The sequence below is a fragment of the Eurosta solidaginis genome, chromosome 4 (assembly GCF_040869045.1).
Source record: "Eurosta solidaginis isolate ZX-2024a chromosome 4, ASM4086904v1, whole genome shotgun sequence".
Lineage (NCBI taxonomy): Eukaryota > Metazoa > Arthropoda > Insecta > Diptera > Tephritidae > Eurosta > Eurosta solidaginis.
In genome coordinates this window covers 12,680,561-12,694,079 of record NC_090322.1, presented here as the reverse complement: position 1 = coordinate 12,694,079, position 13,519 = coordinate 12,680,561, and the positions used below count along the sequence as shown (strand labels likewise).

General features: G+C 39.4%; 1 protein-coding gene across 1 annotated transcript in view; it reads right to left on the bottom strand.

Annotated features, from left to right (window-relative positions):
- Nucleotides 1–13,519, bottom strand: part of LOC137249056 (kelch-like protein 1) — a 50,999-nt gene that overhangs the window by 5,710 nt on the left and 31,770 nt on the right. The window contains exon 5 of the mRNA XM_067780182.1: nucleotides 9,241–9,539. Coding sequence (XP_067636283.1) covers nucleotides 9,255–9,539 — 285 coding nt within the window. The 3' untranslated portion in view covers nucleotides 9,241–9,254. The remainder of the gene's footprint in view (nucleotides 1–9,240; nucleotides 9,540–13,519) is intronic.

Below are 13,519 nucleotides of genomic sequence, written 5' to 3'. Positions count from 1 at the left end.
GACAAAGGTGGAAAGAGACAGGTTGAAGACCTGCGCTAAATATTTGAAACCCTCTTTCCCTAGGCTTTTAAGCATCGGCATGGCTATGCCGTCTGGGCCCACTGCTTTGGATGGTTTAGCGCGACCAATGGCGTCCTCAACCTCTTTAGCGGTGATGGTGATTGGTGACGCGCTGAATTTGTGTTTATGTGCGTGTCTGTTGGCCCTCCGTCTATCTTTGTCGACCGTAGAATGCATTATATATTGTCGGCAGAAAGCGCTCGCGCATTTTTTCGCATCCGACAGCACTTTGTCGCCAAAGGCGATGGAAACTTTGTCTTTGTGCTTAGTCGGATTCGATAGGGACTTTACGGTGGACCAAAGTTTACCCACACCGGTAGAGAGGTTACAACCTCTTAGGTGCTCCTCCCATTTCGCCCGCTTGTGTTCATCCACAAGCTATCTGATGCGTTGGTTTATATCCCTTATTTGGGGGTCGCCTGGATCAAGCTGCTTTATAAGGTCACGTTCTCTCGCTAAGTTTGCGGCCTCCGCCAGGAAGTGGGGCCGGATTTCGGGAATTCTCCCGGCGGGAATGAAACGTGCCGAGGCGGATTCAATGACCTTGCGGAAGGCACGCTCCCCTTGAAGGGCATCAGTCGGGATAGGGAGGGCAGCAAAGAGGTTGTCTGTAAAAGATTTATATTCTACCCACTTTCCTTTTTTAAAGTTTATGAAAGTGCGTTTTTCGGTGACGATGAAGTCGGCGGTACGCTCGAGCGAAATAAGTATAGGCAGGTGGTCGGATGCCAATGTTACCATCGGCTGCCAGTTGACGCAGTTTACGAGTTCTGCGCTCACGATTGAGATATCTGGCGAACTGTGACAGCTTCCTACCATACGTGTGGGGGCGTCTCCGTTTATTGTGCAGAACGTCGTTTCTTCTATTTCATCCGCCAACATCTCACCCCTACTGTCCGCCCGCAAGTTTGAATGCCATAGATCGTGATGGGCATTGAAATCGCCTAAGATAATGCGATTGTTGCCAGTGAGTAAGGCTCTGATATTAGGGCGGTATCCACTGGGGCAACAGGTGGCAGAGGGGATGTAGATGTTGATGATTTCTAGGTTTGCATCGCCTGACCGGACAGATAGGCCTTGACGTTCTAAGACATTGTCCCTGCGGTCGATGCCAGGATCAAATATATAATATTGCACAGAGTGGTGTATTATAAACGCGAGGCCGCCTCCATTTCCGCTCTCGCGATCTTTTCTGTGGACATTATACCCAGAGCAGGTCTGCAATGCAGATCGTGCTGTGAGTTTAGTCTCTTGAATCGCAGCAATGCGGATGTTGTGCCGCTTTATGAAATCGACTATCTCCGTAATCTTCCCAGTTAGTCCATTACAGTTTAACTGCAGAATTCTGAAGTGCATGGGGGGAGACGTCGCCACTCTGGGGGTAAGCGACGGGTGACTACGCCTGGGTTGAGGAAGGCCAGGACGCAATTGCTGTTGTGGCCCTGGGACTGGGCGTCCTTGGACAAGCATTGAGGTACCCGGATGATTTGGGTTTGCGACCTGGCAACATGGCGCAATGAAACCCGTCGGGAGGTTGCCGTCGCGGAGACCAGAACATCTAGGAAAGTGGCACCACCCAAGGCAGGAGCTGCATTGGGCGGATGTCGCAAACATATATATTCTGTGCTGGCAAACGGTGCAAACGGAGGTAGGGACTAAGAGTCTGTTTCCCTGACCTACACGATTGCTGCCAGAAAAGAGGGGGGGGGGGGGGGGAGAAGACGGGGGCAGGGGCTGTTGCTCAGCATTGCTTCCGACTCTACTACGGAGATTGTAGTTATGAGTGGTAGCAGCTGTTTGAGTTGTTGGCGCCGTGGGGCGCGAGCAGCAGCGGGTACTTGTTGTGGCTTGCTGAGCAGCGGGGCTGCTGGAAGGTAGTGGGGGGGGGGGGGGGGCGCTTAGGCGTAGACTACGGGACGCCCTTGGGCGTGAACAGCAAGGAGCCATAAAAGATTTATAAAAGTTACGTGGACGTCGGGTTTTGGGATCAAGCCCAGAACAACCTGTCCGATGCAACCATCCCTTACACGAGACACACTGAACAGAGTATGACCGTCCTAAAAAGATTCTTTTCCGGCAATGCGGCAAAACCATTTCTCAGGACCAGGGTCAGGAGACGGACCAGGATTGGATTCGATACCTTCCCGGAGCAAGAGAATATGGAGCAGTCCTGCTGCAAGGAGCTGCTGGGAGGATGACAATTTGTGGGAGGGACGCAACAAATTAGATGGGGTTACACTGAGATGACAGTCCTTGGTCGAGAAAAATCCCGAGTCGCTCCGGTACATAGAACCGACTGCCTTGGGAAGCGCATGCATGGAAAATGGTCAATGGTAACAGTGCTTATCTGTAAACAATACATACACAAATATGTTATGTACATGTACACAGACGCACACATTGATTACTATGAGGCTTCGGTCAAACGTGTTTCGTACGACAAACGTCCGTATGTACGGCACACGTCGGTGGGTAATTGCCGCTTTAGGCTGCAAGTCCAAATATACACACAGACATACTTTCACTAATATATAGTAGATGAGTTATTTCTGCATACATATGTACATCCGAACACTGGTAGAAGTTAGTTGTTGCGTTAGTTCTCAGTATTTAAAACGGTGTCTTTTTTGTTTGGTCGTCAATATTGCTACTAACGCCCCGATTCTGAGCGTTACCGGTAAAATAGTACCCAGAACATTATGTAACCGAATATCGTTACCAGTTCTTTTATCCGCGATTCTGGCCCAAGTGGTAACGCTGTCATCACCGAAAAACTCACCAGTGTCTGTGGAGAAATTGGAAAGGTAGTTTTCTTCGCTTTCACGGTTGCCACTTTGGTCCATTTGGACCAAAAATGGTCCCTTCCAACCCCATTTGGTCCGCTGGTCCCTTTTCTTAAATTTTTGTCTTTTTTATGCAGTGTACACGATTGGTACTTTTCTTTCTTTTTCACTCAGGTAAAAATTCACAATATTGCCCAAAAATTCGCCCCCATATAAAAAATTGCTCAGTCAATAAAATGTACCAGAAAAATAACATTTCACCTAGGATATAATTTATGCCAGGCTATAAAAAGAAAAATGTTGGCAAACAAATTGTCGTTAATTGTTGATGAAATAACCGACTAATCAAAAAAAACTCTTGTTTTATAATATTAATAACGGCTACATATTTCGATCGGTTATACAACACTATGTAAAATATATGAAAATAAAAATTGCTTCTCGCCTAGCATAGCTAATAGCGAGCACTCTGCCGTGAGCCTAACACTTTCAAAACTTAAAAAAAAATAAATAAATATAAGGCGCGATAGCCTCCGAAGAGATCTAAGGCCGAGCTTCTCTTCCAATTTGCGTCGTGCTCCTCTTGATTTTCCCTACAAATTGGCCGGACGGGACCTACATGATTTTATGCCGACTCCGAACGGCATCTGCAAGGCAGATGAGTTTTCACTGAGAGCTTTTCATGGCAGAAATACACCCGGAGCGCTTGCCAAACACTGCCGAGGGGCGACCCCGCTTAGAAAAATTTTCTTCTAATTGAAAAACCTTATTTCTAAAATTTTAGATGTTGCTTTGCCCGGGGTTTGAACCCAGGGCATCCGGTGTGGTAGGCGGAGCACGCTACCATCACACCACAGTGGCCGCCTTTCAAAACTTATACAAGGAAATTCTATGCATTACTTCTCGTTTGGCACGTTGATATTTAAATCTTTCTCACCCAGCTCAATTAGTTTAAGGAATTCCAGGACTATTGTGGTGTTAAGCCACGCAAATTGAAAATTAAGCAAATGCAAAAGAGATTTGATTTCGCAACAAATGTTTTGTACAAAATTATTCCTATACGTGCTAGCAGAACCCCTGAGGCCTGGGATCAAAACTCACACTTACTGAATCTAGGCTCTGATATGAAGTTTAAACGTTAAGGGGATAACTAAGCATCTATAAAAATAGCGCTAACAAAATTGCCTAGTTTCATTTATGATTTACTGAGTTTTCCACATACATAGATCGGCCACACCAGAACGCAAATTTTGAACCGTTTCTTACTAAAACCTAACTGCACTATATATTTTATTTCATTGCAATCAACGACATAATTCTCGAAGCAAGACCTTTGTGACCAAAACTAGGTTCACAACGTTTGGTTGGTGAAAGACATACGACTTATCCTACATATGTCAAAATATAGTACCATTTCTGGTTGCATGCACATATATTTCATTGCTCAGCTTTAATTAAAGGAAAGTCTTCACTATGTTTAGTAAAATTTTATATAGAAACATCATAAAATTTTGTATTTTATACTAATAAAATAAAACAAAAATTTGGTCGTTTTTTTCGATGAATTTTGGTCCCAAATGTAAACATGGTGTGGCACCGTATTCGCTTTACCGAAAATGTCTCACTACCGAAATGTCTCGCTTTACCGAAATGATACGAGGTTAACGAATAAATGGGACGATGTGTATGTATGTATATGCGTATTATGCATGATAAGTTTCTACATAGGTATATTGCAATTTATTCTGTGAAAATACATAATGTAAACAAATATGTATAGCAAGAGGCAACACTTTTTTACTATTATCTTTACTTATTTGCGCTTACAATTCTTTAGTTTTCAGTTTTGCCTTTTTCTAAACAACAGCTGTTGTGTGGTTATATCGATGTAACCACCTACTTTTGTGGGTAAACAATTATCCGGGTATTTTCGCAGGTAGAATACCAAAGGGGTGTAAAAGTTGCCGCATGATTTCGTTACCGTGGGGAAGAATGTTGTTACCACACTAGAATCGGGGCATAAAAGAACATATTTAAAAGATTTTGTATGATTTGGTGCGGTAAGCTATTCATTTCGCGATGACAACTAGTAGTAATGTTTGGTTTCGAAAACCATACAGACACGGGTTTAGCTACGTGTACAACATGCCAAAAGAAGCTTAAAAATAATAGTGTCTAATTTAAAAGCGCACTTAATAAATTTGCACAAAATTTATTCAAACGAAAGTGGAGTCGTCAAAAAGTTTAGTTAAAACCATTCGCAAAAAGAAAATTAAAATTGAAGTCAATAAAAAATAGTTAATTAGGTCATATATAGGATTGGTAACTGACCACTGGGGGTCAATTCCCTAACTTTAAATTTAAAATGTTTCAAAATAAAATATACACACATGTACATATGTATGCAGAAATATCTCATTATTCTATTTTTAATATACTTGAAATGGAAATGCTTGTATGTACATACATATGTACAGCGTATTACGTACAACGCTGTAGCGCCTCGTCTTAGTAAACAAAAATCATAACAAAACGCAAAATATCAGGCGCTTGCAGTTTGCAAAAAGCGTTGATTTTCACATTTCACGACTGTTCCTTTTTGCGACTGTTAAAATCAACACCATTTATTTTAAAATATACGAAGACGCGACTGTTTACGGCATTTCATTTCTTTCGCTTTTGTTGTTGTTGTTGTTGTAGCGATAAGGTTGCTCCCCGAAGGCTTTGGGGAGTGTTATCGATGTGATGGTCCTTTGCCGGATGCATATCCGGTACGCTCCGGTACCACAGCACCAATAAGGTGCTCGCCCGACCATCTCGGGAACGATTTATGTGGCCACATTAAACCTTCAGGCCATCCCCTCCCTCCCCACCCCCAAGATCCATGAGGAGCTTGGGGTCGCCAGAGCCTCGTCTGTTAGTGAAACAGGATTCGCCGCGGATAGGTGAGGTTGACAAGTGGATTTGGAGAAGCTATATATTGCGCTGGCAACCTGAAGGGTTGCGCTACACACCCCTTGAATCTGGTATTTTAGTCGCCTCTTACGACAGGCATACCTACCGCGGGTATATTCTGACCCCCTTACCCGCTTTTCGTTTTTGCTTGTGCTAGAACTGAGACTGTTGTTTTTCTCAAAAGCGCAAGCACAAGCAAAATCAAATAACATGACAGCTCACACAGTTTTTTAAACACTGGGTAGGAGTAACTCTATTAAGGCTTTACCATTTACTTAGGCAACATTTCAGAAAAGAAAACGCTATCAATTTCACTTGAAATTAAGCACTGCCTGTATATTTGACCCTGTTGGTCCCCATACAAAATAAAAGTTGTGAAAGTCCGCCCCTGAATACATATGGAGCTTATATTGAGAGGATTTCGGAAAAATGTTTTTCAATTTATTGATATTAGAGAAAAATTGCAAAGTTTACAGACGGCGATGGTTACTAGGACATGTTTTTGAATTTCACTTCTTCATCAGCTAGCTTCTCGGGAGCTGAGCATTGAACTCGAATCTCCAACATTCATACCAGGGGTCCTATTCAGTAACTATGAGCTTTGAAATGTACATTTTTCTTTCATACAAATTATATGAAGAAAAAGTGTACATTTTAAAACTCACAGTTACTGAATAGGGCCCCAGTGTAAAGGCAGACCACTCAGCCATATGAATGCCCGCTGCTCGCTTTGCAAATGGTCTCTGAGAATTGCCTTTGTTGGTATTCACCATTTTTTAGGTACATACAACGACTCTCTAAATATAAGATGGTGCAATGTAGAGTTCTAAATCTTTGTGGAAATTGTAGAACGGCTGTAAGAGGAATTCACCATACCTTTTGCTATGCTGTCCTCCTGATTTTTTAAGGCTGTATAACTATGTAATTTATTTTGCCTTTGGAAAAATTACCTATTTGAAAATAAGCTGGCTGACAAATATTGGCATAACAGCTTGAGTTAAATCAACAATTGAAAATCTCAGCCAAGCAATTTGTAAAAAAAGCTACTTTGTCTATTTTTTTCACATTTGCTCGATATAGGGTGTGTTCGAGCTGCAGCAGTGTTACTTTTTATGACAGCGTATAACGGTCTTCGGCAAAATTTGAGCAGATGTGGCAATTTCGCGCGTTCGTTAAACGAAATTTTGACAATCTATTGATCATCGCTAGGAACTTAAGCGCCAAATACACGACACGAACATTTCCGCGAACATTCCGCAATCTTGTTCGCAGCTTTGGCCATACACCATACGAACTTTTGGCCAAACATTAGTTCTCTTTCAGACAGCGATGAATACAGACAACAATTGTGCTGCAGCAATATTGCTCGCTGTGGCAATTATCTATCTAAATAACTATCTCTCTTTTTTTTGATTCACGCCAGTATTGCGCCCGCAAACTACTTATTTTTTTTATAACTGTATCCTTTGTGGCATCAGGATCTACTTCTTTTAATTTTTCGATTAAAGTCGCATAATCATTATTCTTTTTAATTCTATTACAATAATCTTTGCTTTTTACTTGCCACAATGATGGCAAAGATTTATACATTTCAATAAATTCACTCAGAAATTTTTTATTGTCCATTTTACTTTTCCACGCACGTCTGTTCCGTTCAGAAATTACTACGATTATGAGCTATTTCGCCATACACTCACGAACAGTTCGCGCAAATGTTCGCCAAAAACTAAAATATTTTGATTTTTGGCGAAACATTTGCGCGAACTGGCAAACACCACCATACACGACAGAAAAGGCCGCAGAAACATGACATAACGGGAATGTTTGCGGAAATGTTCGTGTCGTGTATTTGGCGCTTAAGCGACATTCCATCAACTAGGCAACACTTTAGCAATGCTACTGTTATTATTTGTCTGCTCAAACACACCCATATTAATTGTGCATTAAATCTAAAATATAAAACTCAAAAATGACTCCGGTTGTTATGTCCATAGCATTTATTTGGTTCAAAGTCACAGCCAATAATAGCCAAAGCAATAATAATTTACATGGGTCATCAATTCTTTCTCTGATTCATAAGCTGAACTACCAGCGCTACCGTCATCAGCTCAGTGCCATCATTGCCAGTAGCGCCAATAACACCAAACTCGTGCCTGACACACAAAAATCGTTTCACTCAATAGCGCAAGTGAAATGTATTACGCACTCACTACTGAGTAGCGTCAAAAATTCGTTTGGAGTCATTGCGCCAATGAGCTACCATTGAGCTGGCACCGGCATTGGCGCTGGCGCCATGCAATTTACATCACTAAAATTGCGCGAATGCCCAGGCTTATGACTTTTAATCCAGATGGTGAAAACGAAGCAGAGGGGCAAAACGTATGGTGAATTCCTGTCGCAGCCGTCCCACTTTGTGGCGAGTGAACGACTCTACAATGCTCCCTCTTATTAATCTACTCTCTTTGTACATACTAATCTATATGCTGTTTAATCCTAATGGTGTGGAATATTTTTTGAAAGCTTAGTAACAATTGGATTTTTACAGTATTTGTTTTAACTTCCGCTGTTACTATTTTAACACTGTTATAAAAAATCCAAACAAAAATGTTACTAAACTTTCAAAGTGGGCCTAAAAATATTCCACACCATTAGGATTAAACAGCATATAGATTAGTATGTACCTAAAAAATGGTGAATAAAAGGAATACCAACAAAGGCAATTCTCAGAGACCAACAAAGCGAGCAGCGGGGTATTCATATGGCTGAGTGGTTAAAGGCATCTGAATGTTGGAGATTCGAGTTCAATACGCAGCTCCCGAGAAGCTAGCTGATGAAGAAGTGAAATTCAGAAACATGTCCTAGTAACCATCGCCGTTTGTAAACTGCAATTTTTCTCTAATATCAATAACAGAAAAAACCATTGTATAAATCAATATGAGCAAGTCTGGCTTGGTTATTTGACATCCGATTATTGGAATGGATACGTCATGTTAGTCTTAAAAATCGGCATACATATTTGCTTATAATCACATTATTTGGTCAGCTTATCGGTAAAAATCGTATGTTAAATAACCAAGTTACAATGAAAAAAAAAAAAAAAACTATTTCCGCTCTATTTCGAAGGATCAAAAATATTTAAAAATTGTTTTCCGAAACACTCTCTTCATATTTAGGGGCGGGCTTTTGCAACCTTTTTTTGCGACCCGGTCTACTGTATATTCTATTTTTATATGAAGCTATAAGCGCAAGAGATGTAACCTACAAAATTCATTTTGGTTAGAGCTCTTATCAAATACACATTAGCTACATCAAGGAAGGTTTTCCGTAATTCAACACTCGACACTCGTCGGTTCGATACTCCAATTCGTTATCAAACGCTAGACGAGCCCATTTTGGTTTCTGTATCTTTATATGCTCTGATAGCCTCAAATAACTGACTTACTTTTCGACTGATTTTTAAACTCCATGCTCGTCTTTTCCACCAATTGCATAAATAGTTTCGTTCAATAATAAAACACTATGTGAATGACGTGGCTGATTCATAGAAGGTAATTGTTCAAATGTTTTAGTTTTGAAATTCCATCTGGAAACGTCATTAATTGCTTTTCCGCACCGAGAGCCGCCGATGAAAATAAAATTTGTATCCATAAAAATTACTCCAAAATCTGAGATAGTTATTTTCACATCAAACCATTTGTACCATACGCCTTCATCGTTATCGTATTGAAAAATGTTTTTGTTCTGCGGGAAAGTTTATTTAAAATGGGTTATTACTATGTACAGCACCCGGCTGGATACTATGAAACAATTTTTTTTAGAAGAGATCAAGCTGTAAGGAAAAATGTAATTACTCCGTTTTTTCGAAAATAACCTCCAAATCTTAAGGTTGGGCCTTCGAAGGTCGATAAGTGGACATTCCTATTTTATTGTTACGAATATTAGCAACACTAAGGGGTACTGTCATCTTTAAGCCGATGCTAAGCAGTGACTTGTATGCACATCAATAATTCAATCATTATGTCTACACATATGTACGTACACGCAGCGGAGAAGCAACGCACAAACACATGCAGATATCTTATCTGAGATGCTCCCAAAAGTATACAATTATAATTGTGGAAGTGTCGCTCACAAATAAACGCGCATTTAGGAGCTACACACGTGCATCTGTAGTTATAATTATATACCAGCAACTAAGTCAATTCTGGAAGCGCCTAGAAGATGCAACGAGGAAATCACACAGTATAAAAGCAGCAACAGTAGAGGCGCGACAATCAGTTGGATTTAGGACGCTATCTGGCGATCAATAGTAGAGTTATTTATTGTGAAGTACTTTAATAAAGGCCATTTTGCATTATTGAATAGTGGTGTTATTTATTCAACAGTTTAGCGATACGAACCTTAGTAGAAGATTTGAAATAAGCGGAATTGCAGTAAATTCGTTACAATATTTTTTATAAATTATTCATTAAATAGTGACTTGGCGCATCCGCCATATTTTCTTATTGGAATGTATACATAGCGGCCGGCGTGGTGGGATGGTAGCGTGCTCCACCTACCACACCGACTGTTAACACAACAACAACGAACCGAGGTTAAACTACAAAAGGGACACAGAGAACATTGCACATATATACAGACATTTACTAACGAACAAACAGACAGTGCTCAGCTCCAAGTCAAAGCGTACGGACCTGTAAATTTATGTAGGTTTATGATTGTTTTTTAAATCTAAAAAATGATTGTAATTTGGTATTTGTTGATTATAATTCTGTAGTTACCCCTGAAGACGGTTACCGTAGAGTAGCCGAAATATATTGAGAAAAGATTTAAAACCAGTGTTTCATAGAGCTCGAGTCAGCCAACTAACAAATATGGAAAGAAAAATTGTTTTAAAATAATTAATTCTTTTTTAATTTAAAATTACGAAGGGTTCAATTTCGAACTTCCAAAGCCCATAAATAAGTTTTGGAGGCTAACTTCTATGGAAAATTACGTTTTTATCATGGCTCAATCGTTTCCAAAAAATTAATTTGATGCAATGTTGTGAAAGAAAATAGTTTTTACTGTATAGTTTTATGACATGATGCCCTTTCCCCACATATGTGACATATTGTATCTATTTTGCCAATGGGCATGGGCGGTGATCATCACTGTCAATTGATGCCGCAAATGACTAATAGTCTTGTTGTTGTTGTTTTAGCAGTGCTTCGCCCCATCCAATAGGTGCGACCAATCACAAATTGTCATCAATGTCCTCTAACGGGAGTCCAAGGAAGCTTGCAGTTTCTACAGGGGTCGCCATAGTGAGAGGGGTGTTAGAGGCGTTGGATCAACATTACAATTGAAGAGATGGTTGGTGTCATGTGGAGACACATTCCAAGCATTTTGTATGCCGGTGTTGATTCTGGATAGGTAAGAGTTTAACCTGTTACAGTGCCCAGATCGAAGTTGAGCTGGAGTGACGCGCGTTTCACTAGGGAGAGTGCGTTCTTCTGCGAGTTCTGGGTATTTTCCTTTAAGAACTGGACGCCTGTCCACTTAGGAGCTGCTTGTGCTTTTTTGCTTCATACGACTGTGTTCTCAGGTGCCGTATTTCCTCATAAGGCTAACGGAGATGACCTCTTAAGCCCCTGGGAAGTGCGGCCTCATCAATTAGATGTCTGTTGGGATGCCCAGGTTTCTGGGTAGAGTGAGGGCGAGCTAACGTCCCACCTAAACAAACATCCACAGATACAAATTAACAGCGCCATCAATGTTGCTAACATACGCCGTCTCAGCCATAGCAACATTAAGCCATGTTGCTAAACATATTGGCACTTGTAACAAGGAACAGTGTGAGACGAAATAAGACTGACAAGTACACATGTGTTTGGTTAGGTGTGTATTCGAACTATATGCTGATATCGTATGATTTTTCGGTACCGAAAGAAGCAATGACCCACTAGGTTCGGCCCAAAAACAAGTGAATAGAGAATGAGTTAGTTCGAAAACAATAATCAGGTGATCACTAATGCAATTTATGTTAATAAGAATTAGTTCGAAAACAACGAAAATATCACCAATGCAATTCTAATGCAAAACATCAGCTTCACCTAAAGGAGACAAATTAGAAGAAGTGAGTTCCGGACATAATCTCAATCTATGCGGTCACAACTTATAGTCCTCCGCGAAAATAAAAATACTCTAACTATCGTTAGAAATAAAGTGACAGTACTAAAAACTTAAAGAAATATAACTCCTTTAAATGTTTTGTCGGGAATGTAAATAAATTCGGTATATCCAGTAAAACTGTTTATTCTCGTTGGCGAAATTATAAACTCTAAAACAATGGAGTCTGCCTCCAAAATGTGTCAGGTCTTTGAGTCCACAGCGAAATATCAAATTTCGTTATTGATTTTATAAATCTTGTTTCGCCAAAGATAGTTCAAATATCATCCGATCATATATATATATATATTTATAATGTGACAGGTGAAAATTGTTGAAACGGTGCTTCTTTCCAGCGAAAGCAAAGAAACATTTTTTTATGAAAATAAATAAATAAATTTGTTGGAAAAATCTCCATAGCAAAAATCTAAATAATGGTGGTTATATCTTACAAGTGGTTTTAAACACAAAAAGCTTTAAATGGATGAAAATGTGTCAGGCCTTTGAGTCCAATTGCGTTATGTTATTGAAGTTATAAATCTTCTTTCGCCAAAGATATTTGAAATATGGAGAAAAAAAGAAAAAAAGAGGTTGTATGAAATATTGTTGAAAGGACTTAAGCCAGATCCGTAAAGGACACAAAAGGCTTAGTTAATCTGAAAAAGGAAAGAGAAAGAAAAGTTACCGTTGAACAATAAAAGTTAAAGAAAATCGGCTTTCTGAAAAGTTGAGAAAAATTTTAAAGTTGAAAATCGAAACTAATAAATCTACATACTATACCATTTGTACGAAAGATCAGCAAACCTCAGCACGGACCAGGATCAGCACCAGCAAGGATATGCAACGTCGAAATGGGACAAAATTATAAATTTATTTAATTAAGTTGGTAAAGCAGAGAAAAGGGGTTAGGAAATTTATGTGAAAATGAATTAAAATTTGAAAATTAGAAGAAACAAAAATTATGCAGAAGGGAAATAATAACATAAATATTTAAAATTAAAATTCTTTAAAAAAAAAAAATATATATATACATATATATACTTACATATATATAAAAGAAAATAGTAATTTGGTACTAATACTACAATGATTAAAGTGGAAAGAGCGTTTAAGTAAATAAATAAATAACCATAAATTTATATGTATATATGTAGATATACATATCTACATACCTAAAAGAAAAGAAACATTTTTATTAATTTTTGAAAAGGGACTGTAGGATTCCCCATGTTTCTGTAAAAGTTTCGAAAATGTTTAAAGGTCTACGAATCCCCGACAGCTGGGAGGAACCGGAAACCGGAAATTAATGTGAGTAACAAATTTTAATTAATTTTTTCATTTATTAATTCAGGCGCGGTTCCAGCAGCACTTCTAGGGGGGGGGGGGGGGGGGGGGCTTTATTTAATAAGCTTCTAGCCTCACAGCCTCAATTTCAAACTACAATGAAATTCCGCACACTTGGATAAATTAATATTTTAATGAGTTAATCGGGGATTGCCCGTATTGCTTTAAATGTATGAAAACATTTATTTGAAGCAATTTTTAATTTTATAATTTATTTAATAATTTGG